Here is a 23,669-nt window from a genome sequence, read left to right as displayed (position 1 = left end):
CCTTGCTGCTGTCAAGGCTCCCTGCAAACTTGCATCTACACGATTCCAACAGTCAACTTTCCCACTCCAAATTGGTTAGCAACCGATCGGTAGATGTCTGGAGTTGCCAGCTTCCAGATTGCAATCGCCACCCGCTTCGCCACCAGCAGTGCAGCTCTCAACCTCTTGTCCTTGCGCTGCAGGGTGGGGGCAAGCTCAGCACACAGTCCCATAAAGGTGGTTTTTCTCATGCGAAAGTTCTGCAGTCACTGCTCGTCATCCCAGACTTGCATGACGATGTGATCCCACCACTCAGTGCTTGTTTCCTGAGCCCAAAAGCGGTGTTCCACTGCGGTGAGCATGTCCATGCATGCCACAAGCAATCTTGTGTCGTAAGCATTATGCTAGTCAACATCGTCTGACTCCTCACTGTCAGTTTATAGCTTAAGGAGTAACTCAAATACCATTCGTGACGTGCTGGCGAGACCCATCAGCATATTCCTCAGCAGTTTGGGCTCCATTCCCTCAGACTGAAAGGGAAGACAGCATGCACAGTACAAAAAATATTGAAAGATGGTGCCAAATGTGGACGGAAGCACAGGGATTGCTGGGATGTGAAGCGATGCATCATGGGGTGTTGGGACAGGACCCAGAATGTCCTGCACTCCCCTGCCCCCTTCCCACAAGCCACAGCACCAGAATGGGAAGAGGTGCTCTGTGGGTTAGCTGCCCATAATGCACCATTCCCAATACCACTGCAAGTGCCGCAAACGTGGACACGCCAGTGCGCTTGCAGCTGACAGTGTGAACATACTGCAGCGCTTTCCCTACTGCACTGAGGGCTGGTTTAACTCACAGCACTCTACATCTGCAAGTGTAGCCATGCCCTAAGGCAGAGGTGGGGAAACTACGACCCGCGTGACCATCTTACTTGGCCCCTGAGCTCCTGGCCAGGGAGGCTAGCCCCTGGCCCCTCCCCTGCTGCCACGCGGGCAGCATTCTGTGCAGCAGGGCTGTGCACTCATTCTGGGCAGCATGGCAGTGTGTCTGGCTCCAGCCAGGTGGCGCGGCAGCCAGACTTGCTGCTCTGAGCGGCATGGTAGGGGAGCCGGGGGGGAGTTCAATAAGGGGCAAGTGGTTACGGGGCGGGGGGGCGGAGGTTCGGTGGGGGGAGGGTGGTCAGGGGATGGGAAACAGGAGGCGGTTGGATAGGGCAGAGGTTCTGGGGGGGCAGTCAGGGGATGGGGAGCGGGGGGGTTAGATAGAGGGTGGGGTCCTGGGGGTCCCAGGAGGGGGCGGTCAGGGGACAAGGAGCAGGGGGGTTTGGATGGGTGGGAGGGTGTGAGGGGGGCAGTCAGGGGGCAGGAAGTGGGAGGATAGGGGGAGGGGGCCAGGCTGTTTGGGGAGGCACAGCCTTCCCTACCCCCATACAGTTTTGCACCCTGATGTGGCCCACAGGCCAAAAAGTTTGCCCACCCCTGCCCTAAGGCTTCCAAGCCATGTGCTGGGCAGCTTGTGTTTGAAACAGGAAGCACACGCCGCATGACAAGAGACTACAAAAGGCAGCTGCATCTTTTCCATTTGGTCTTCAATCCTGCTTCTGACCTCTGGAGGAACGGTGCTTGAAACTGAAGCTCTGAACAAAGGACTGAACGACCCATCCAAGCTGGGATGTTTGTACTTCAGAGACTTGATTGGTTTAAATCATCAGTAATCCCATCAAGCCTGATACAAGCCTGAACTAAGAAGTTTGCAATTGTTGTATTTGATTTCATTTGACCAATTTTAACTCATCTATATTTCTTTCTTTTTATGAATAAACCTTTAGATTTTAGATTCTAAATGATTGGCAACAGCATGATTTGTGAGTAAGATCTGACTGGTATATTGACCTGGGTCTGGGGCTTTTCTTTTACTGGGGTATTGGTTTTCATAACCATTCATCCACATAAGGAGTGGCGCTGGTGGTGATACTGGGAAACTGGAGTGTCTGAAGGAACTGCTTTTTTGACTTCTGGTTAGCCAGTGGGGTGAAACCAAAGTCCTTTCTGTTTGGCTGGTTTGGTGTGCCTTAGCATTGAAGGAACCCCAGCCTTGGGCTGTGACTGCCCTGCTCTATGCAATTTGTCCTGACTTTATACACTCAGTAGTGTCCTGCCAAGGGCCACTTTGTTACACAGGGTTTTGTAGACCAGGATGGCATGGGAAGCTTCTTTCAAACAACAAAAGCTATATATGGGCCAAGCTTCAAAGGCCCGACCCTCTTACATTCCCAGGATGGCTGCACCCTCAAGAACAATGCAGCCATTAAACAATGCTGGAAGGAGCACTTTGAGAGCCTACTAAACCGCGAATCCACAGTCTCTGAAGACACCATCCAGTTTATTCCACTACGTTCAGCAATGGAACACCTTGCTGATCCTCCATCTTCTGAGGAAGTCCAGCATGCCATCACCCAGACAAAAAAATCACAAGGCACAAGGCCCAGAAAGCATCCCTGATGTGGTTTTTAAAGCTGGTGGAACAATACTCCAGCACAAACTCTGCCAACTTCTCAACAAAATCTGGACCTGCGAAGAAATTCCACCTGACTTTAAGAATGCCAATATTGTTACAATATTCAAGAAAATGGGCAAATCTGTGTGTGGGAACTAGAACGGTATTGCCCTTCTATCACAGGAGAGATCCTTGCCCCCAGATCCTACTAAACCATCTCCTTCCCCTTGCCAAGGAACTCCTCCCCAAATCACAGTGTGGCTTCAGGCCATCCCGAGGCACAACCGACATGATCTTCGTGGCATGACAGATTCAGAAGTACAGAAAGCAACACTAGGAACAGTTCATGGCATTCATTGACCTAACCAAGGCCTTTGACTATCAATCTTGACGCCCTATGGAAGGTGCTGTCTAGGTTTGGCTATCCACAGAAATTCATCAGATTCCTCCATGATGGGATGACTGCCACCACTCTGTGCAATGGCTCAGAGACTGAACCATTCATCATTTGCACCGATGTCAAGCAGGGCTGTGTCACTGCTCCAATCCTCTTCTCTATTTACCTTGCCATGATCCTGATTCTCTTCCGCAACCGCCTTCCTGACAGAATCAGGATTGAGTATCGTATGGATGGTCAACTCCTCAATCTCAGTCTCCAAACAAAATCCAAGATCACGAGAATTGGCATCACTGACCTTCAGTATGCAGATGACAGTCATTCTTGCGCACACAGAGGCCGACTTGCAAAGCACCCTAAATCTTTTTGCGTATGCCTATTCCAGCTTGGCTCTTCCTCTCAACATCAGGAAAACCAAGGTACTCTACCAACCTTCACCTGCACAAACTACTCTTCGTACTCCACAAATCACCATTAGCGGAGAACCCCTGGAAAATGTGGACCATTTTCCATACGTTGGCAGCCATCTCTCCCAAACAGCCAACATTGACACAGAAATTGAATACAGGATCCACTGTGCCAGCACATCCTTTGGAAGACTACTCAAATGAGTCTTCAATTATTGGGATTTGCAAACAGGCACCAAGATCTTGGTTTACAAGGCAGCTGTCATCCCCATCTTCTTTATGGGTGAGAGATCTGGGTAACCTACAGACGACATTTCAAGCTGCTGGAGTGGTTCCAGTAGTGCTGCCACGGGAGGATTCTCAGGATCAGCTGTGAAGACCGATGCCCTAACATCAGCGTTCTCTCTGCAGACAACCTCAGCAGTGTAGAAGCGCAGGTCATGAAACACCAACTCCACTGGGCTGGCCACTATGTACGTGTGCCTGACACTCGCCTCTGAAGCAAATAATCTTCTCAGTTAAGTCAGGGAAGAAGGTCTTGTGGAGGGCAGCAGAAGCACTTCAAAAACATATGGAAAATACACCTTAAAAAGGGAGGCATCAACCCAACAAACTGGGAGGACTTGGCACGGAACAGAACACAGTGGCGCCACACCATACACCAAGCCAAAGCTCACTTTGAGGAGAGCAGACATGCTCATGAGACAGAGAAGCCACAAAAGAGGAAAGAAAGGGCACAACACTCCAGCCAACAATTATGTCTCCTCCAAGATTACACCTGCCACTTCTGTGGGAAAATCTGCAGGGCATAAACTGCGCTCCTCAGCCACCTAAAAACTCACTAATGAGCCCCCCTTGGCAGACATCATCCTCGCATTGAGGGATAGCCAAAGGTTTTTAGTATCTAACAGCACTATGAATTTAAGTTCCCAGTCTTGTCTTTTGAAGGCATTGTGCAGGGTTCCTTTGAGGACAAGTATTGAAAGATCAGATATAAAGTGATCACTTTGTGAAAAGTGTTTGCCTACAGGTAAAATGTTTGTTTTATTTTTGTGTATGAATTTATTACCTTATCTACTTTGTCTCTGAAAATAGATGGGCTGTTTAGAAAGGAGACTAATAAAATGAGGGGATATGTCCAAGGTTAAAATAAAAAGACTGGTACAGAGAACAGCCAATCAGATCCTCTTTTTTTGATCTCTGATAACACAAGAACAATCTGATGGTTCATTGCAACAATCTGTAACCCACTTAAACCCTTTTTTCTCCCCCTTCCCGCCTATGACAGGACATTTCACCTTGAATGGTCCCTTGAAATGTGTTAACTACTTCTGCTAAGCAATCTGTTCCACCTTGTATTTAGCTGTAACATACATTTCCCAGACCTGAAAAAGAGCACTATGTAGCTCAAACGTTTGTTTCTCCCACCACCAGAAGTTGGTCCAATGAAAGATATTACCTCACCCACCTTGTCTCTCTAATTTAAAGGCAACACATTTACGACCAATTTAAAAAAAACCCACAATGCCATCTCTTATCACTGAGGCCAAAAGCTTAGTGGGATTCAATAAGGATTAGACATTTTTATTAACATCCACACTTACATAGGAGCACTTGAAATTGTATAAAGGGTGTAATGCTCATTTTTCAGGGTATACATCAACCCCTGTCTCAGGATAAGAAAATTCATCTGCTAGCAGTGGATTCCATAATTGTTTCTTACACTTTCTTCTGAAGCAGCTGGTACTGGCTGCTTTTAGAAGATAATGGGTTAGAGCAGTGATACTCAGACTGAGGCTCACGAGCCGTAAGAGTCTCGTTAATGTGTCTCCTGCAGCTCTTTGCAGCACATAACATAAAAACACAGATTGGATAATAATTTATATCAGTTATTAACCAATCAGGATGCTTTTACTATGTTAACATACTATAGATAAAATAATAATACTTGGCCATTTTGCTGTGAGAATAATTTATATATATAAAATACAAACTAAATATTTCCCATCATACTGTTTAAATATGAATATATAGTACTATAGTAAATGAAACAATGAATTTACACAATTCTTTTGAGTAATGTTGAATGCTAATTTGGCTCCTAAACCACTGAGGTCTGAGTATCACTGGGCTAGAGGGTCTGACACAATGAGGAAAACAAATTGTTACATTGTAACAAAGAAAAAAACAAATATACTGTGGTCAGAGGTCCATCACTTTCTCAAATGCTTTGCTAATGTTAGAGATTGGTTTGATAGAGTATTAGTAGCCAGGAAATTTTAAAGAAGGGAGGTACCAACTGTAGATTTAAAAGTTAGAGAAAGTGCCAAGGGCAAAGGAGTTTTTAACAATGGTAGGAAGATTTACATAATAGGTTATTAGAGAGACAAGGTGGATGAGGTAAGGTCTTTGATTGGACCACCTTCTGTTGGTGAGAGATATTACCTCAGGCACCTAGTCTCTCTAATACCTGGGACCGACATGGATACAACTACACTACATACATAATAGGTTAGGAAGAAGAAAAGACCATATAGTTTTCTTAAGCCACTCATGTCCTGATACAAAGAAGTGACAAGGAGTAAAAAGAAAGGAAGGGAACAAAGAAAGGAGAAACTCATGAATAGGGAGATTATAGGACTTGCCTACACGCAAACTGGAACCAAAACAACAAATCTGGTTTAATTCACACTATTAGTTATTTTGTGCAGTCCCATCTATGGACACAGAGTATGACTGAACCTATTTTGATTTAGCTTAAGTCAGTACAAAAAATGGACCTAAATTAAAATAATTATTCCAAAACAAATGTCCACCCTCAGACTTGCACCAAAATAATAGTATGAATTAAAACAGATGTTATTTTGGTTCCAGTGTGTGGGTTGACAAGCTCTTAATTGAGAATTAGGGCAAACAAACTGAAAGGGGTAGGCAAAGACAGAACAGAAATTACAGCTCTGCATTCTAAGGTCCACTTTCAGATGTGCGAAGGCAATGATTCTCAAAGTGATCTGCTGAGCTGTTTCTAAATAATGGTCAAATATTTCAGTCATCAGGGAGCTTTGACTTAGACTTCTAGGATTTTCACATGCTTTAAGGAAAAACACTATATCTGAAACCCACTTTCTGCCCATTATGCAGCTGCTACATGTGTGCCTGAAGTTTCTTTAGTGTCAATTCAACAGCGATGAAATTTATGGATAACCAAGTGTGGTAGGGTAGCGCGCACACACAGGAGGACAAATCCAAACTGCAATTGTCAAAGCATTGGGAAGCTACAGCCAAGGAGAGATTTGATACTATAAACCGAGTTCGAAGCTTATGAAGAGGAAACAAAACAGCAAAGATACAGAATTGGTAGAACTAACTGAGCAGCGGTACTCATGAAAGCAAATGCATTTTCAGCCTCTTGCCATGCTACCCTCCTCATATTATTTTGTGACCATACACTAAGTGTTGCAGAGAAAGACAGAGGGGAATGTGTCTACATCATCTTTATCTTCTGACATGATCCACAAAATGGGAAAAAACATACAATTATTGCTTTAGGTGACGAAGATAAAAAAAATTTTTTTTTGCCAACCTGCATGGTTGACGTTTCCATACAGCTTCCTTATACCAACTTGAAATGATATAGGATGTCATAGGGTCAGATTGATACAACTCTTGTCTGCTTTTTAACCAACACAACTGAGTTAGGAAGGGAGGGTAAGATTCAAAGGAAGGTTGAAAAAAGAAACTTTAGACTGCAGAGGTGTATGACCTCATGTCAAACTGCCTTTTAGTATTTAGTATTTGTATTACCATTGTGCCTCGGAGCCTCAGTCATGGACCATGGCCCCACTGTGCTAAGTGCTGTAGAGACCGAACAAGATGACTGTCCCTACCCCAAAGGGCATCTTGACTTTAAAGAAAGAGTAGATACACTGACCAGAACACTTGTAGTGATGAGAAATCCAATGTCATAGTTTAGTATGTAAACTTAGCACCTACATAAGACAAGAAAAATTGTCTTTTACACCTACAGCAGAGAATAACAGGCTAAAAACACCGTGGGTTCTTTTTTGCCTTCCTTTGAAGCAGAAGTCCACTGGAGTAAATCTTATGTGCTTATGCCATTTCCTTCTCAGGAACCATCCACTCATTGCACTGATATGTAACAATCCCAGCTAAGTATATTCAAGGTGGTAAATGTCGGTTCAGCTAGGTAACTTCCATAAACATTGAAAGGGGTAATCTCACAACATTCCTGCAGGCACAATTTATTCCAGATAATTAATGCACAAAGCCCATCACTTATCTCAAAGTATCAGTTCAGCAGTGATTTTGGATATAACAAATGTAGGAACATGCCCTCTGTAACAGACTGGAATCTCTCCAGAAAATAATGATGGTTATTTAGCAATGATTGGCTTGTGTTTTCATATACAGATGGCTGAAAAGATTATTTATCAGTGTTAAATGTACAATATCTATGTTTTAAGCTACAGTCAAGTGTATAGAGGAGACAATGAGATTCAAATTAAAGTGCAATGCACAGATTACAAGTTTAGCCTAGACTTGCAAGAGTGCTGTTGCCAACTGCTGTGTTTAATTTGAACTTTATTTTTGGATTCCAAGAAAAACAGAAATTATTCTGCCATATTAATGGAGAAAAATGGGGTCCTTGAGATTCTAATTGTAGCTAATAATAGTACTCTCTCAAAATATCAACTAGAAATGGTTATGGAAATAGACCAAAAAGCAGTCGTAATTTAACCCAAGCCATCTCAGAGGAAAGGGAATGTTCTTAGCAAAACCAAGGCTCAGAAGGAGTGGCAAGTTAAACACATCCAAACAGGAAATATTAAAAATACAGAATTTGATTGGCAGCAGGTTGAATTGATTACTCACCTACACCCCAGGCTTCCCCTTCCTCCCTCCCCCGCAAAATACAGGGTTTGGAAAAATAATCAGCAGTGTTTATTTACTAACAATGACATAAAATACATCTTAATATTTATTTTTATTTCTTTACAAATTAAAAGATGCATTGGAAAAAAAACAAGAGTGAAGAAAATGAAAGGTTCACTTATGAGCTTATTTTCCCCCTCTTATATTAATACTAGAAAGTAGTATTGTGGAAGTCTGTGGTTGCCAAGCATTGTATTCTTGGGAAGCTCTCTCTCCATCGGTTTAAAAAACCCTCTACATTTTTGGTTGGAGGCAGTGTATGGGGTAAAAAATGTCAGCCACATACATACAAAAAATGCTGAAGAATTGTCTGCTGTATTTTAAAGGAGTTTCTTCATTACCGTTCTCATATTCCCCTTTGTGTGTAGTGATACGAGGGAAGACAAACTAGAGGCAGTAGAAGAAAAACAGATTTACACACACTACAGGTCATGGGACGAAAACCACGGAGCCAAGTTTTTTGTTTTAAAACTAAACAGGTCTTCTGCAAAAGGACCCTATTTTGAAAAGCCAAGGCCAACTAAAACATGTCCTCTAACTGCATCCAATCTGTTCACCCATTATTCTGCATATTCTCCCATTTTTCCCTCACATCTTCAGTGCTGCTGTCCCCTCACTAAATCCTGGGTATTGTAAGAGCTCTGTCAGTGTTAAAGAGCTCTGTCAGTGTTAAAGTAAATTACCCCCCTTTCAAAAATTAATGAACAAGCCCTTAGAATCTGATTTAAACTCATCACTCCCCATTGCAGGAGTCCTCTCTTCCATCCTTACAGAGTGGAGAGGCAGAGTGGCCAGCCACAAAGTGGATGGGCTAATCTGTCTGAGGTATCTTAGGTTAACAAACAGGCTTATAAAAGTTTTCTATGCAGATAGATCAGTAGGTAGAATGGGGGGGTATAAACATACAGTGTTGAAAATATTCTTTCCACTATGGCACCTTCCCAACAACTGAAGTCAAGTACTTGGTATTACCTTGTGCAATGCAGTTTAAACTCTATTCTTGTTCCTTTGCATCCCCTTCCTTGAACTCTGGGGTACAAAGCAGTCTCAATCTTGCACCACTAAAACTCAGATCCTTGCTTTTTTGCTGTGATTCAGCCTAGTCTGAACAGAAAACAGCTACCTTGCCACTCAGATCCTGTTCCCTACAGCCCTATGTCACCTTGCTAAAAATATTTCCTATTTAAACTGAAACATGGAGGCAGTGGGTATGATCACCATGAATAGACCAGCATAGGTAGGCTCTAACAAAAGGAGTGAGTGACATGAGGCCATAGAACATGGAAGGCGTAAGACAACGCTGCACAGAAAAATAAGATGGGGAGGTTGTTTTTCCCAAGGAAGGGAAGGTGGTTGTGGGGGTGCCATTCATGCCAACAGAAGGCTCTTAGTCTACCCCTCTCCTATTCAGCAGCTGTTGACTGTTGCTCACTCACTGTTTAAAATTATTTTATTCTACTACCGTTCTGCACTGCAACTCTTACCACAATAAAATGTGGAGATATGGGAAGGATTTGTCCTGCTAGCCCCTGGCTCACAGCTCAGTTGATGAGTAATTTGTTTTTTTTTAAATGAAGACTCCTGGGTCCAGAGGGCCACAAGTTGCAGTTTGTGCTCTGCATGTTGTATTTTCCCCTAAACTAGGAAGGAGATTTAAAAAATGCTTAGGCGCTCCAATCCCACCGTCTGGGTGGATGGCCTACCGCCTGTCCTCCCCCACCTGGCTCCTCTTCACTCTTGGAGCATGCATGCGCGCACACAAACACACAGCAACGACTAGTAGTTTTGAAGAGTTATCGCTTTTTCACCCAATGCTGAATCATGTACAGTGAACTGAGAAACTACATTCATTACAACAGGATTAGCGAGCATGGGGGGTAGATTCCTGCCAAGTACAGGAAATAACTTAGAGACAGGTAAAAGACCTGGGTTCGAAGGCCTTTTCTCTGCCCTCGCCAGGAAATTTTGCATCTCTCTCAAATGGGGCTGGGAGAGGTTGAAAGGATCTTTGTTTATGCAATGTGTATTAAAAATTACGGAATTGTACAGGTTTCTATGTTGTCCTTCTTGAGGGAGCTGGGCCCATGGATCAGGTGGTTAGCGGAGACCGAAATGTCACTGCTGAAGTCCAGCACCACTCCCTCCTCTAGCTCAGTAGCTGCCGAATCTCCTTGTGCATATGACAGAGGAAGTCCACATATGAAGCCCCCCCACTCATGCTCTTGTCCTCCACCAGAAAGTGTTTGAATAGCATCTCCAATTTATCTTCTTGCTTCACAATTATTAGCTATAGGCAAACAAAAAAGATTTGTGAGTAAGCATCACCTAGTGATCTTAGTACATCAGAAAACATGGAAGTGAGATAAGAAGGTTGAGCAACTAAGAACTCCAGAACAAGAAATCACTGAAGCCACCTACTCAAAACATCTTAGTTTCTGTTTCTAAGATTAAACCTCAAGCAAGCTTAGAAGAACTAGAGTGCCCAGGGTTGCCTGTACATTAAAGGGGTTCTAGAAATTCCAGTTTTGGCTGGGTGACCAGCAAAGCAGAGGAATTCTACTCTTAAGCAGTGGTCCAGTGAACAGAGCACAGGACTGGAAGGCCAGGAGACCAGAGTTCCATTTCCAGGTTGGCTACTTTAAGAAGTAACTTAACATTTGGTCTTCAGTTTCCGCATCTGAACACGGGGACAGTGATGTTTAATGACTTCATACAATATTTTGAGATCTGTGGATGAAATGGACTATATAATCAAAATACAAAAGGAATTTAAGTGTGGCTATACCCAAGTGACTAAATATCCAAAATACAGGAGGAATGTAATATTAAAAAACCCCTTTTCTGTGGTCATGGAATGTTAAGCCAGTCAGTTGTCCAGATGGGCTGAGCATCAGGGCTTTCTAACACAACACCAAGCAACAGCAAGGGTCCTTTAGCCAACTATGTGCGTATGGTCAGGTGTGGTGCAAGGCTGAGGGCAGAGCACCTCGAGCCACCTGACAAGTACATGACTAGCCCAATGTACACCGGCTGTGCTACTAGCATTTGGCTTCCTAATTTTGTATTTCTTGTTTCAGAAAGCCTTTTAAAGGTTTGCTAGGGGAGGAGCAGTAATACATAGAGCCCTGCAAGTCTGTGGATATCCGCTTTATATCTGTGAAAAGAAAAGGAGGACTTGTGGCACTTTAGAGACTAACCAATTTATTTGAGCATAAGCTTTCGTGAGCTACAGCTCACTTCATCGGATGCATTCAGTGGAAAATACAGTGGGGAGATTTATATACATAGAGAACATGGGTGTTACCATACATACTGTAACGAGAGTGATCACTTAAGATGAGCTATTACCAGCAGGAGAGCGGGAGGGAAAAAAACCTTTTGTAGTGATAATCAAGGTGGTCCATTTCCAGCAGTTGACAAGAACATCTGAGGAACAGTGTGGGGTGCGAGAGGGAATAAACATGGGGAAATAGTTTTACTTTGTGTAATGACCCATCCACTCCCAGTCTTTATTCAAGCTTAAGTTAACTGTATCCAGTTTGCAAAATTAATTCCAATACAGCAGTCTCTCGTTGGAGTCTGTTTTTGAAGTTTTTTTTGTTGAAGAATTGCAACTTTTAGGTCTGTAATCGAGTGACCAAAGAGATTGAAGTGTTCTTCGATGGTCACATAAACACCACCCTATACCGGAAACCTACTGACCGCCATTCCTACCTACATGCCTCCAGCTTTCATCCAGACCACACCACACAATCCATTGTCTACAGCCAACCTCTACGATATAACCGCATTTGCTCTAACCCCTTAGACAAACACCTACAAGATCTCCATCAAGCATTCTTACAACTACAATACCCACCTGCTGAAGTGAAGAAACAGATTGATAGAGCCAGAAGTCACCTACTACAGGACAGGCCCAATGAAGAAAATAACAGAACGCCACTAGCCATCACCTTCAGCCCCCAACTAAAACCTCTCCAACGCATCATCAAGGATCTATAGCCTATCCTGAAGGACGACCCATCATTCTCACAGATCTTGGGAGACAGGCCAGTCCTTGCTTACAGACAGCCCCCAAACCTGAAGCAAATACTCACCAGCAACCACACACCACACAACAGAACCACTAACTCAGGAACCTATCCTTGCAACAAAGCTTGTTGCCAACTGTGTCCACATATTTCTTCAGGGGACACCATCATAGGGCCTAATAACATCAGCCACACTATCAGAGGCTCGTTCACCTACACATCCACCAATGTGATATATACCATGATGTGCCAGCAATGCCCCTCTGCCATGTACACTGGTCAAACTGGACCGTCTCTACGTAAAATAATAAATGGACACAAATCAGAGGTCAAGAATTATAAAATTCAAAAACCAGTTGGAGAACACTTCAATCTCTTTGGTCACTCGATTACAGACCTAAAACTATTTCCTCATGTTTATTCCCCCCCGCACCCTCCACTATTCCTCAGACGTTCTTGTCAACTGCTGGAAATGGCCCACCTTGATTATCACTACAAAAGGTTTTTTTCCCCCAGCTCTCCTGCTGGTGATAGCTCTCCTTAAGTGATCACTCTCGTTACAGTGTGTATGGTAACACCCATTGTTTCATGTTCTCTATGTAATAAATCTCCCCACTTAATGCATCCGATGAAGTGAGCTGTAGCTCACGAAAGCTTATGCTCAAATAAATTGGTTAGTCGCTAAGGTGCCACAAGTACTCCTTTTCTTTTTGTGAATACAGACTAACACAGCTGCTACTCTGAAACCTTTATATCTGTGGACATCCACATCCATGGATGCGGTTATCTGCAGACCATGTTTGTGGCTCCTGGATGGATACAGATCCAAATTTTATATCTCGAGCCCTGTGACTCAGCGGATAGCCATGGACCATATTTGCAGATCAATGCGGATATAAAATTAGTATCTGCACAGAACTCTATTAATACAATATGTTTTGCCTCCACTAGAGCCAGAGCAGAAACTGAAATGGAAAGGTTATAAACCCCCTTTTAAAATGAATTATTTAATTTTCCCCTTATGTCTTGCATGGAGTAGTCAGGCCCTTCTGCAGCTCCTCATGAGTTCTGATACCCTTACAGCCTAGGACCTAGGGGTGACAGTGGACGAGAAGATGGATATGAGCCAGCAGTGTGCCCTTGTTGCCAAAAAGGCCAATGGCATTTTGGGATGTATAAGTAGGGGCATAGCGAGCAGATCGAGGGACGTGATCGTCTCCCTCTATTCGACATTGGTGAGGCCTCATCTGGAGTACTGTGTCCAGTTTTGGGCCCCACACTACAAGAAGGATGTGGATAAATTGGAGAGAGTCCAGCGAAGGGCAACAAGAATGATTAGGGGTCTGGAACACATGAGTTATGAGGAGAGGCTGAGGGAACTGGGATTGTTTAGTCTGTAGAAGAGAAGAATGAGGGGGGTTTGATAACTGCTTTCAACTACCTGAGAGGTAGTTCCAGAGAGGATGGTTCTACAGAACAAGGAGTAATGGTCTCAAGTTGCAGTGGGGGAGGTTTAGGTTGGATATTAGGAAAAACTTTTTCACTAGGAGGGTGGTGAAACACTGGAATGCGCTGCCTAAGGTGGTGGTGGAATCTCCTTCCTTAGAAGTTTTTAAGGTCAGGCTTGACAAAGCCCTGGCTGGGATGATTTAATTGGGTATGGGTCCTGCTTTTGAGCAGGGGGTTGGACTAGATGACCTCCTGAGGTCCCTTCCAACCCTGATATTCTATGATTCTATGATACAGCAGCGTTGTGAGACCCAATGGCTACTTCCATGTCTTCCTTTCTATTACAAAAGCTAAACTGAGCACCCAGTTTTTACAATAGTACAGAATATAGATTTTAGCAGACTCAAGACTGGAAATCAAACATTGGTAAAGGCACAGGCAGTCTCACTGATGGGGAGAGGCTGTTTAAACTTGCCATTTTCATCTCCCCTCCCAGCTTACCTGGACTGGGCATCTATAAACTTTTCATCTTGAAAATAGGTCAGGATTTCTAGGACAGCTCTTAATTCTTTTCCTTGAGACTTTGAGAGCAGCCCAGCTGCCCCTGGGCTCCAAGTTTCACAGCTGAGCTGGAAGTAGAAGTGATGTCCTGCCTTTGATATACCACTGCTCCAGCAGCAGGGCATCACAGGAAAATCATTGCTTCACCTCCATGTAACTGATGGGTGGCTTATACCATCACTACCAAATACGGCCTAGTGACTTCCATGGGAATCGAAATAAGTTACTCCATCTGACCCATGAAGCATAATGGTTTTGGTGATGAGGTCCCAGGCATGTTCATTTGAGAGTTCATGTATTGCTAGATCACCACCAAGGCGGTCCAGGCTAATAGTGTCCAGTGCCTATATTCAGAGCCCTGAAAATCCGTGGATATCCGCAGATTATTTTTGTGGATACAAATTTTATATCTGCACAAGGCTCTACAGCACACACTCGCCCGAAAGAGCGGCTGTCACTCAGCCCTCAGGCTCCAGCTCGGCTCTCTGATTCACACAGCAGCAGCAATAGTCCACTGGGCATTCTGGGAGTTGTAGTTCCCAGCTTGTGCGGACAGAGGAAGTAAGCTACAAGTCCCAGAAGGAAGCGTGACTCTGTGCTCCTGCGCAGTGAGCCAAGTGCAGTTGCATAGGGGTGTCCAAGTCCCCCACTAGGAGGGTGGTGCTGCACACAAGGACTCAAGATTGTAGCCTTCCTGCCCAGAGCAGGGAAGGCAGTATGACAGGGCGGAGCAGGAGGTGGGAAGTCTTGGGGGCAAAGGGGGTAGGGAGGCGCGCAGATGAGGGTTTGGCACAGCCCTGCATCACTTTTGTGCACTGATCTTTGGAGCTGTTAGTAGAGCCTTTCAAATCCATGGACAATTTATGCGGATCATGGATCGGATACAGATGCAAATTCTTCTATCTGCACAGGGCTTTACATATATGACTACCCCTTGGGACACTGGAAGAAAGTAGAGCCCCAGCCTAATGTCCATAGTAAATGCAGTGAGCCGGAAATGCAAGGTAAGGTTCCAGCAAGACAACAGCTGTTATGCCATAGAACCTCACTGCCAACAGCATGATCATACAGACACATTAATTTCAAGTAATAGAAGGCTGAGAACGGGTTTGATATTACAGATTTTGAGAGTAGGACTGGTGTCACCTGCCCAGGAAAGGCAGTGGAAGGAGATTAAAGAGCCACAACTAGGAGCCAAGTTCTTTACCTTCATGTAGCGGGATCTTTGTGCCTGGAACATGTCAATGATGGATCGCACTCTCTTAGAGAAGGGGTTTTCCAAGACTGGCAAGGTACTCTGGAATGCAAAAGACCAGATCCCCATTACACACACAAAATTACAGTAGTGTCAATAACCAGTTTTGCTGCTTTCCTCATCACACACACATTCAAGTCCAGGCTTTCAGGCCAGTCTAGCTACTTGCTAGCCATGAATAGGTGAAGTCATTGGAAAGACAATTTTTAAAACGAGATTGTTCAACAGAGGATAGAAATACAGAACTATTACCCTATTTGCCTGGCACATACTGGCAATGCTCTCCTCACTGAATGGCTTGGTCAGATAAGCTACAAAAATAACTTGCCCAGCTAGGCAAGTGGCTAGAAATCAGACTGAAGGAACTCTGAAAGTGAATAGTTTAGGTATAGCTAGCCTCTTAACTGTCCTTAATGTCACCAGCTAGGTAAAACAACAGAATAACACGCTAGCCAGAAGGAAGGTCCTGGGTTTAAAGACAGTGAAATGGGCTTGAGGTCTCACCTAGTACACAGCATATGACCATATTATTGGCCATATTGTGACCATGCATGCATGTGTTCTTCCTCTGAGTCCAGATCAACCTCCACCTATTTGTGCTAAAAGGGAGCTCTAACCAGCTCAGAGGCACTGTCTGCCCCAGACTCCAGAGGTCTCTTTGCAGTCCAGGGAAGGAGTGGGCAAGCTAGTTATTGTTCCTCCTCTGGCCCAAACTTACCAGGAAAAGCTAATACAACCCCAGGCACTAGAACTGCACTGCTAAGGAGACAAGGGCCAAAGCACAAGTACAGATTATATACAGATGGCCCTGGGATCTGCCAGATTGGAGGGTGGGAGAACAGGCCCTGCTGTTAGTAAGCCCCTTCCCACACTCCTCAAGCGATGCAGTGGGAGAATCTCTGCAAAAGACTCTTAAGATTTCTAAATAAAAAACATCTCTCACAGTCTCATGCATGTGGCCCTATGCTGGGCTTTGGCCAGCTTTCCCAGACCTGCTTTCATGAACACGGATATAAGTAGAGTTCTGAAGTTGATGTTCATGCCAGCTAAATCAAATGGATAAAATGTTCTTTCCTATAGGCTATAATGAAAGTGCTCAATGAGATTTTAGGATGACGACCTTCTGAGCTGGATACTCATTGCTCCAATTATTGGAAGTCCTGCACACATCCTCCTCCTAGACTGCTCCCCACTATCCAGCTCACCAGAGTGCTGCTGATGTGGTTGAAGGATGACACTCCAAAGAGGTTCTGGATCAGGCCCTGCTGCACATTCACTCCTACCCACACGAAGATGTTCAATCCATTCTCTAGGAGGTACAGGTCACCCTTAGAGAGTCGCTCTTCAGAGTTCCGGATTGCCGCTGGTAAGGTGTCGCTGTCAACATCTACTTTGGTCTGTTCAAATATTAAATGCATCGAGCACCTTGTTAGACATTCTTACTTAGTAATGTTTAGCTCGGAATTAGTAATGTTTCGCTGGGAATTACAAATGTTACAGAGCTAGGACTACATGAATGCCCCTAAGTCTTGCGAGCCACACCAATTCCTGCCTTAAGGGATTTTCAGTTTCTCTGACTCATAAGGTACCTGCTCATACATTTCCTTCTTCAAAAAAAGGACATTAAATCATGTACCAATCTGCAATGCTGCACCAATTAGGAACAAATTGCACTATTAGCTATAACATGCTTCCTGCTGAGTATGGTGTGATACAGATTAGATACGATTTACTGCTAACGAGAACAGATGGGCCTCATGCCCCTAGCACCAATACTCCGCAATCCCAATACTGACCCCTGGGGTGGGAGTGCATTCTGTAGCTAGTGTAACTCCAGGGGTCTTCCCATTTAATTAAGGAGCAGTGTCAGAAAAATCCCATCCAGTCCTCCTAGGTTGGAAGGATTGTGGCTGTCATGTAAGATTACAAGAATGCAGCAAGAGGATTTTCCAGACTGCAAAAGAGCACATAGGACCCTACTCACCCATTTCCACAGGGTAGAAGGATTAAAAACCTTGTCAAACCCACAGTTTGTGGTAGTAAACACAACATATATGGTATTAAAAAGGTACCTGCTGGATGGCCCATCTCAACTCCTCTCCCATGGGGGGAGGAGAGAAGGTGGAGTCTCTGGAATAAAGACTACTTGTGGTGTGTAACAAGGCCCGAATGTACTCACAACAGAAGCACTTACCAGAGGCAGAAGTCTGGGGTAAAAGAAAACATTTGTTTCCGCTACATCCATGGAGCTGACTAACTGGCGGATGTAGGCCCGGTCATCAGTGGTGACTTCTGCCCCAGGCTGCAGGACATCACTCTTCAACACACAGTTCAAGTACACAGGAAGCAGCTTCATGCATTCAGGGAGGATCAGCTACAAATGGCAAGATGGTGAATAAAGAGACAGAAGTTAGTCAGCCATCTCACTGAATGAGACAGCAGGTAATTTCAATGACCACAAAATAAAAAAGAGGGGCAAACTTAGAAAGGAAATCACAGTGGATCACAGTTCCAATTCCTTAGAATTCTGGAGGCCTATTAGTTTTGACATGTGTGTAGTTCATACAGACAGGAAACACACTTTGGATTATTATGGCATCCTTACTTCTTTAAGGTGTCTGATGCTGAGATTCAGACACCCACCCTGTGGTTCTCTTACATCATAATAGTGCTGAGAAATACTGTAGTAGCAGAGCCATACAAAGGAAGCTTGCCCAACACTGGAATAAATCTGAAGAGGCTCCACCCAAAACATTTAAAAGACCCATGATTAAACTTGAACATATTGAAGTGTTATGCCATTCAAAGAAACCTAGTACCCAAGGAATGGGATTCCCTGCTATGGAGGCCTCTATTTAAGAGGTCAAGTATCACATAAGTTACCGGTTGCTAAGAATCACAGGGCTCATGATATTCTAAGTTTCTCCCGAGGAGGTGGTGACTGGTGTGCCTCAATGTCAGGGAAGTCTACCTGAGAAGTCACTCTGAACAGAGTTTCTCTTCCAAACTATCTGGTTATATTTCTGCCCCCAGCTGCTAAGTAAAGCACTCCACCCAGATTAAAATGGGACAGGAGGAGTTCCCTCCTCAAGCTGAGCCTCCCAAAGCTGCCATCCAAACCGAAGCACAAGCAGTCACCTGGCCAGCAGAAGAGGGGCTAGCACAGTTTTTTCTGTAACATGCCAGAATCTGTGCGCACTGGTTGATCAGCGTGTCTCGCACTGTCTTGACTGGATTATTCAGAACCCCACGATATGCTGCACAGGAAGGCATAAAAAAAAAGTTAGTAGGGAAGTTAAATCATTATTAATGACATTTAACTTATAAAGTGGTCTAAAATCTTTACTGCAGCCATGCATAGAAACCTAGAGCAACCTCAGATGGTTTACATTATAGAATGAGTTATACTTCATTTTTTTCCTTTGTGGGAAAGAGTGTACACATTCCTACTGGAAACTCAAACAATCCCCATTTACTTTGTTTGAATGCATACTCTGTCTCCCCACCCCACACACACCTTCAAGGCCCTACAGCACAGCCAGCCACACTTCTGGGCAAGGACAACTGGCGAGACTCCTTGTAGAGCTTGGCAATGCCATTCCCTAAGGGGCCAGCAGGGGTCACTGTGGAATGCAAGTGACCCTCTCTTCCTCTTGGAGAGGAGAGCACAGATGGCTTCTGCAGTTCCTCAAACCCTATTTAATTCGTATACTTTTAATACACACTGGTTTGGCACTATGAGGATGTTCATCGGTTTAACTACTGTGCCTGGATTTGGGAGCAACTTTGTGTTTTTCCGTGCCTGGAGCAGAAGAACTCAGGAACATTAAAGGGGGGGAAAAGCACTTTGGAACCAGGAGTGGATGTATGCAGGTGGCAATAGCTACACACGTATGCATGCCTCCTTTTGTTCAGCCAGTCCACCGACCAGTCTTGGCATCTGACTCAACAGGCAGCAAGGCTGTGCCTTCTGTCTGTCCCCTCCTGTCCAGACAAAGAGTACTATGATCACAACTGTCTATGGGACAGAAAAGACTGGAGGAGCACAAGGATTTGAAAACTCTGACCACCACCTGGCCAAGTCTTTGGTGAAAGAAGGTAAAAACCAAATGCCACTAGCTGTGAAAGAGATCTATAATGTAACAGGAAGACTAGCTCTCTCTCCAAGACAGTTTCTTACCAAACTTAGCCAAGTAATTGATGAGTGTGTCTGTCTCGCAATTCCGGTAGAGGTCAGCAAGTTGCGTGCAACAGTTCAGGGAGAGGTTGTGAATGCGGAGTCGTCGCTGTCCTGCACAGCTTGTGTACAACAGAGCACACTATAAAAGAGACATGTATAGAATGACAGAACAGTTAAATAGAACTCAGTCCTACTACAGTAAGCAAATCAGCAAATCCCATTTTGTTAACATCCAACCCTTTAATCCGAGTGTAACCTCAGTTTAGCTACCTGAGCTTCAGAAAGGGGAGGTGATTTAGGGTTTGGCCTGCTGTACCCTAGAGCTAACTGTCCATCAATCCTTTTGTTGAAAAGCTAGTGGTTTTTCAACCAACATACTGTGCCTCTTCCTTCCTATATAAAAGCCTTCATGTGGTGCACTAGAAGGCACTTAACCTATTGAGTCCCTCCCATGTGTGAACTTCCACTATTCCAAACACAGCTTGGATAGCTGGACAGACAATTAAGATGATACTGTTCTAGTTTTAAAGGATTTACAATCAAAGCCAAGAGCACGTGGACAAAGAATAGGGGATAGAAGGCAACAAACAGAAAGAGACTGAACTTCTTTATAGTTCCACATATGGGGGAAAATGACTCTGTAGGGAAGACTGGCTTAGAGAGTCTTGAAAAATGTATTGCCTGGAGGCCTTTGAAGAGGAGGTGGAATGGGAGAAGGACCCAAGGGAAACAGCTGGTTGTGTGGCTTGGGCAGAGAGGAAAGGAACTGCTTGTGAAAGTTTCACCATGAGCCAATGACGGAGGATGGAAGACTTGTTCTTTCAATACGCCATCAGCATTCAAACTGGAGAGCGCACCCATCAAGTACGGAATCTAGCAGAACCCCTCAGCAATGCAGCCTTATAGGCCAGTGTATGAACAGCTGAGAGTGATTTTAATTCCAAAAGAGGGAACCTTATAGCAAGTTACACAGGGGGATGCTGTCACTCCAAAGATCAATGGTCCTGTAACTCCATCTGGAGAAGGTCTGGTTGCATGCCAGCACATTTTTTAGTTTGAAAGTTCTCACCCCACCCCTTCCCTGCAGACTGTCTTCTGCCTCACCTGAAGAAGCGCCCCACTATCTTCACTCAGTTTGTCATCATGTCTGAATTCCACTGTGATGGTTTTATCACAGTCCAGTCCTGCCAGCTCCACATCTGTTGTGTTGCTCATGTAGAAAGCGCCAAAGAAGTCAGTTGCTCGAATACCTAAAAGAAAAAAAGGACACTCAAAGGTGAACAAGCCACATTTTATAGCAGAGTAGTCTAGCAGGCAGCATTTGGGAAGGTGCGGCAGACCTTGTCTATCAGGGACACTAAGTTACCTTGAGATCTCTTGCTACAGCTTTTCGTTCAGTTTTGCCATAATCCCATGAATTTTAGAGCTCTACAAGGGCAGAGTCCGCAGGCTAACCTTGGTACGTTCCAGGCTTTGCGTGTGTGTCTGACCCTCCCCACTCCCTTCATGTTTACTAGCCAGTTTATTAAGTCTAGGCAATGCAAATACCCACCCGTGCTTGTGCGCACCCTCATCACAGCATCAAATCCCACTTCCTTCTGGACATCTTTGCGCAAGTCATTCAGGAACCGCTCTTGGTCTGTCTCCAGCTAGAACACAAAGCACCAAGTCAGGCCTGACACACCAAAAAAATCTGAGTTGCTCTACAGGCTTCAACACACATAGACCAAAGGTATCTCAAATCCTCCCTTCCCTTTCCCTTCCCCCCAAAGAGCCTTCTCACAGATTTCAACATCCCATTCCCCTAAAAGCTATGGGGGCCACTTCTTTCAAAAGCTTCTAGTGAGTAAAAAATATCAGACTAGGATTTTAAAAATCCTAGTCTGTATACATATTATTTCAAAGTGTGTGTAGGGAACCCCACTCCACACAAACTGCTGGTGACCACCGCACCAATGACTGTTAATGAGAGGGATTCAGAAAACCTTTACCACAGAATGCCACAGGGGATACACTAGGTAAGAGGAGCAGAACTCCGGCTAAGAGTTCCTGCAATCCACTGTGATGGAAACAGAAATCTCTGGCCACTGTACCCCACATATAGAGGATTACAGTCAGTTTCTGAAGTGCTGAATCCCTGGTATTATTTAATATGAGATTTTCAGGACATGACAGATTTAGGCCCAACTACAGACAAGTTTCATGATGTGAAGCCTGAGACATTGTATACAACACTCATTTCAGAGCACAACACTTGATCCAGCTCATCTTGACAAAAGAAGCCATTAAGTGTTTATTTGAAGACTTGCCAAAACCCTTTGAAGTTTCCCTCTTCCTTGAGAGCTGCCAGAATATGAACTCATTCCCTATTCCTCCTGTGCAGTTTTCCTTCCAGATTCTCCCCATCTCTCCCACAAACATTACATCCATTTGGAATGAACATCTATTATGAATGAAGCCTAATTTAGCCTCGTCAGTAAGCCTTAGACATACATTTTTACAATGCAGAAACTTCAACGCTCATCTTAAACTGCAGAGCATTCTGATGTTTTAACTTAAAAGCAAAGCTTTCTCCATCTGGTAATTTAAGGAAGATAGCATTCCAACTTGTGCTAGTTCAGGTAAGTGTCTCTATGCAGCCAGCACTGCTGGGAGGTTCTGCCCTGTAGGCAATACACTGGGATGACTGTTATAGGGCTGATAATGGTCTTCACTTTTTATTGGCCTTTTCTTATAGTTAAGAAATGATATAGCACAGGTTTATTTTTGCCCTTGGTACAAATAAGTCAGAAATATAAAGCAAACAAAACAACGTAAATTATAATCTTGAGATTCAAGTATAAGCTAAGATCCTCACTAATGGCCCATATCCCATGAAAGAAAACAGACAACTAAGTGATGAGTTTTGTTCACCTGTATAGAACATGTGCTAGCCTGATCCAAGAAAGCACTTACCTGGAAATAGGCGTACTTATAAATGGAGCCACCTGTCTGGTAAGGAACCACTCCCAGTGTTGCCAAATCCAAATACTGGTTTGGAAAAAGGAACAGATCTACACAGCAGCCCTGGGCCACACAGTCCTTGGCCAAGTTGCTGTAGAAGCTCGTCTGAGGCTGAAACAAAGTCTAGGGAAGACAGAGTACAGAGATTGAAAGGGAGTGGGAAAAAAAAGGAATGAGAGACCAATGTAACTGCTACAGACAACATACATATTTCTTCAGGGCATTAAGGTATGTGAGGCACCTTCCCACCTAGGATTAAATAGATACTAGGTGTAAGCCTTCTACAGTGACGGTGCAGAGCTTCTTAGTAATACAATTATTCCCCCCCCCTTGGGTTCTGGATTCTAATACTACCCACTTGTGTCTCCAACACAGAAGTGTTTTCTGTCCTTATAGTTAACACATACTCCGTTCCATATGGCAACCCAAGGGGAACAGGGCAGCCATTAGATAGAAGATTTTCAGTTAGCTGCTATGGAGACTTTACATCTCTTCTTGATTCCTTCTAGGTTACCACAGAGCAATACAAACTCTCTTCTAAGCAACACATCAATTGTTACCTTTTCCTTATCTGTGTTGATTAGCTTCCTGTCATCTCTGTTCTTCAGCTTCCCTGGGGCCTCTGCAATGGGCAGTGAGGTGTGAAAGATGAAGAGCTTGCCAGCACACTCTGCCGCCTACAGGGGAGGGGATGAAATTGCTTAGGTGAGAAAGAGCTGATGAGGGACAGTGGGTTTCTCAAGAAGAATATCTCTGGGACTATATTAAATGCCTATATCATCACTGTCTGGTTCCTCTATACTAGTTAGGTACTTAATCCTTCACTGATGTGACCAAGCAGTTCATGAGCCTACCTGTCTGAGATTAATAGCTCCCATGTTCTGTGGGAGAAACAGAAGTACAGTCATAAGGAATGCAGTGGATTTTGGAAACAGCTTCCTCAGCTTATTATTTTTGA

General features: G+C 44.2%; 1 protein-coding gene across 2 annotated transcripts in view; it reads right to left on the bottom strand.

Annotated features, from left to right (window-relative positions):
• Positions 1 to 4,847: 4,847 nt before the first annotated feature.
• Positions 4,848 to 23,669, bottom strand: part of SEC24C (SEC24 homolog C, COPII coat complex component) — a 66,118-nt gene continuing 47,296 nt past the window's right edge. For both annotated transcript variants that reach the window (XM_084634480.1, XM_084634481.1), the window contains 10 exons: positions 23,272 to 23,388; positions 22,664 to 22,834; positions 21,261 to 21,357; positions 20,813 to 20,958; positions 19,709 to 19,847; positions 18,667 to 18,785; positions 17,723 to 17,902; positions 16,734 to 16,925; positions 15,481 to 15,570; positions 4,848 to 10,519 (listed from right to left, as the gene is read on the bottom strand). In XM_084634480.1, the coding sequence (XP_084490606.1) occupies positions 10,379 to 10,519; positions 15,481 to 15,570; positions 16,734 to 16,925; positions 17,723 to 17,902; positions 18,667 to 18,785; positions 19,709 to 19,847; positions 20,813 to 20,958; positions 21,261 to 21,357; positions 22,664 to 22,834; positions 23,272 to 23,388 (1,392 nt within the window). In that variant the 3' untranslated portion in view covers positions 4,848 to 10,378. The remainder of the gene's footprint in view (positions 10,520 to 15,480; positions 15,571 to 16,733; positions 16,926 to 17,722; positions 17,903 to 18,666; positions 18,786 to 19,708; positions 19,848 to 20,812; positions 20,959 to 21,260; positions 21,358 to 22,663; positions 22,835 to 23,271; positions 23,389 to 23,669) is intronic.

The sequence above is a fragment of the Lepidochelys olivacea genome (assembly GCF_965140295.1).
Source record: "Lepidochelys olivacea isolate rLepOli2 genome assembly, chromosome: 7".
NCBI classification, from domain to species: Eukaryota; Metazoa; Chordata; order Testudines; family Cheloniidae; genus Lepidochelys; species Lepidochelys olivacea.
Note: the sequence above shows the minus strand (reverse complement) of the source record. Positions and strands in the feature narration are given on the sequence as shown.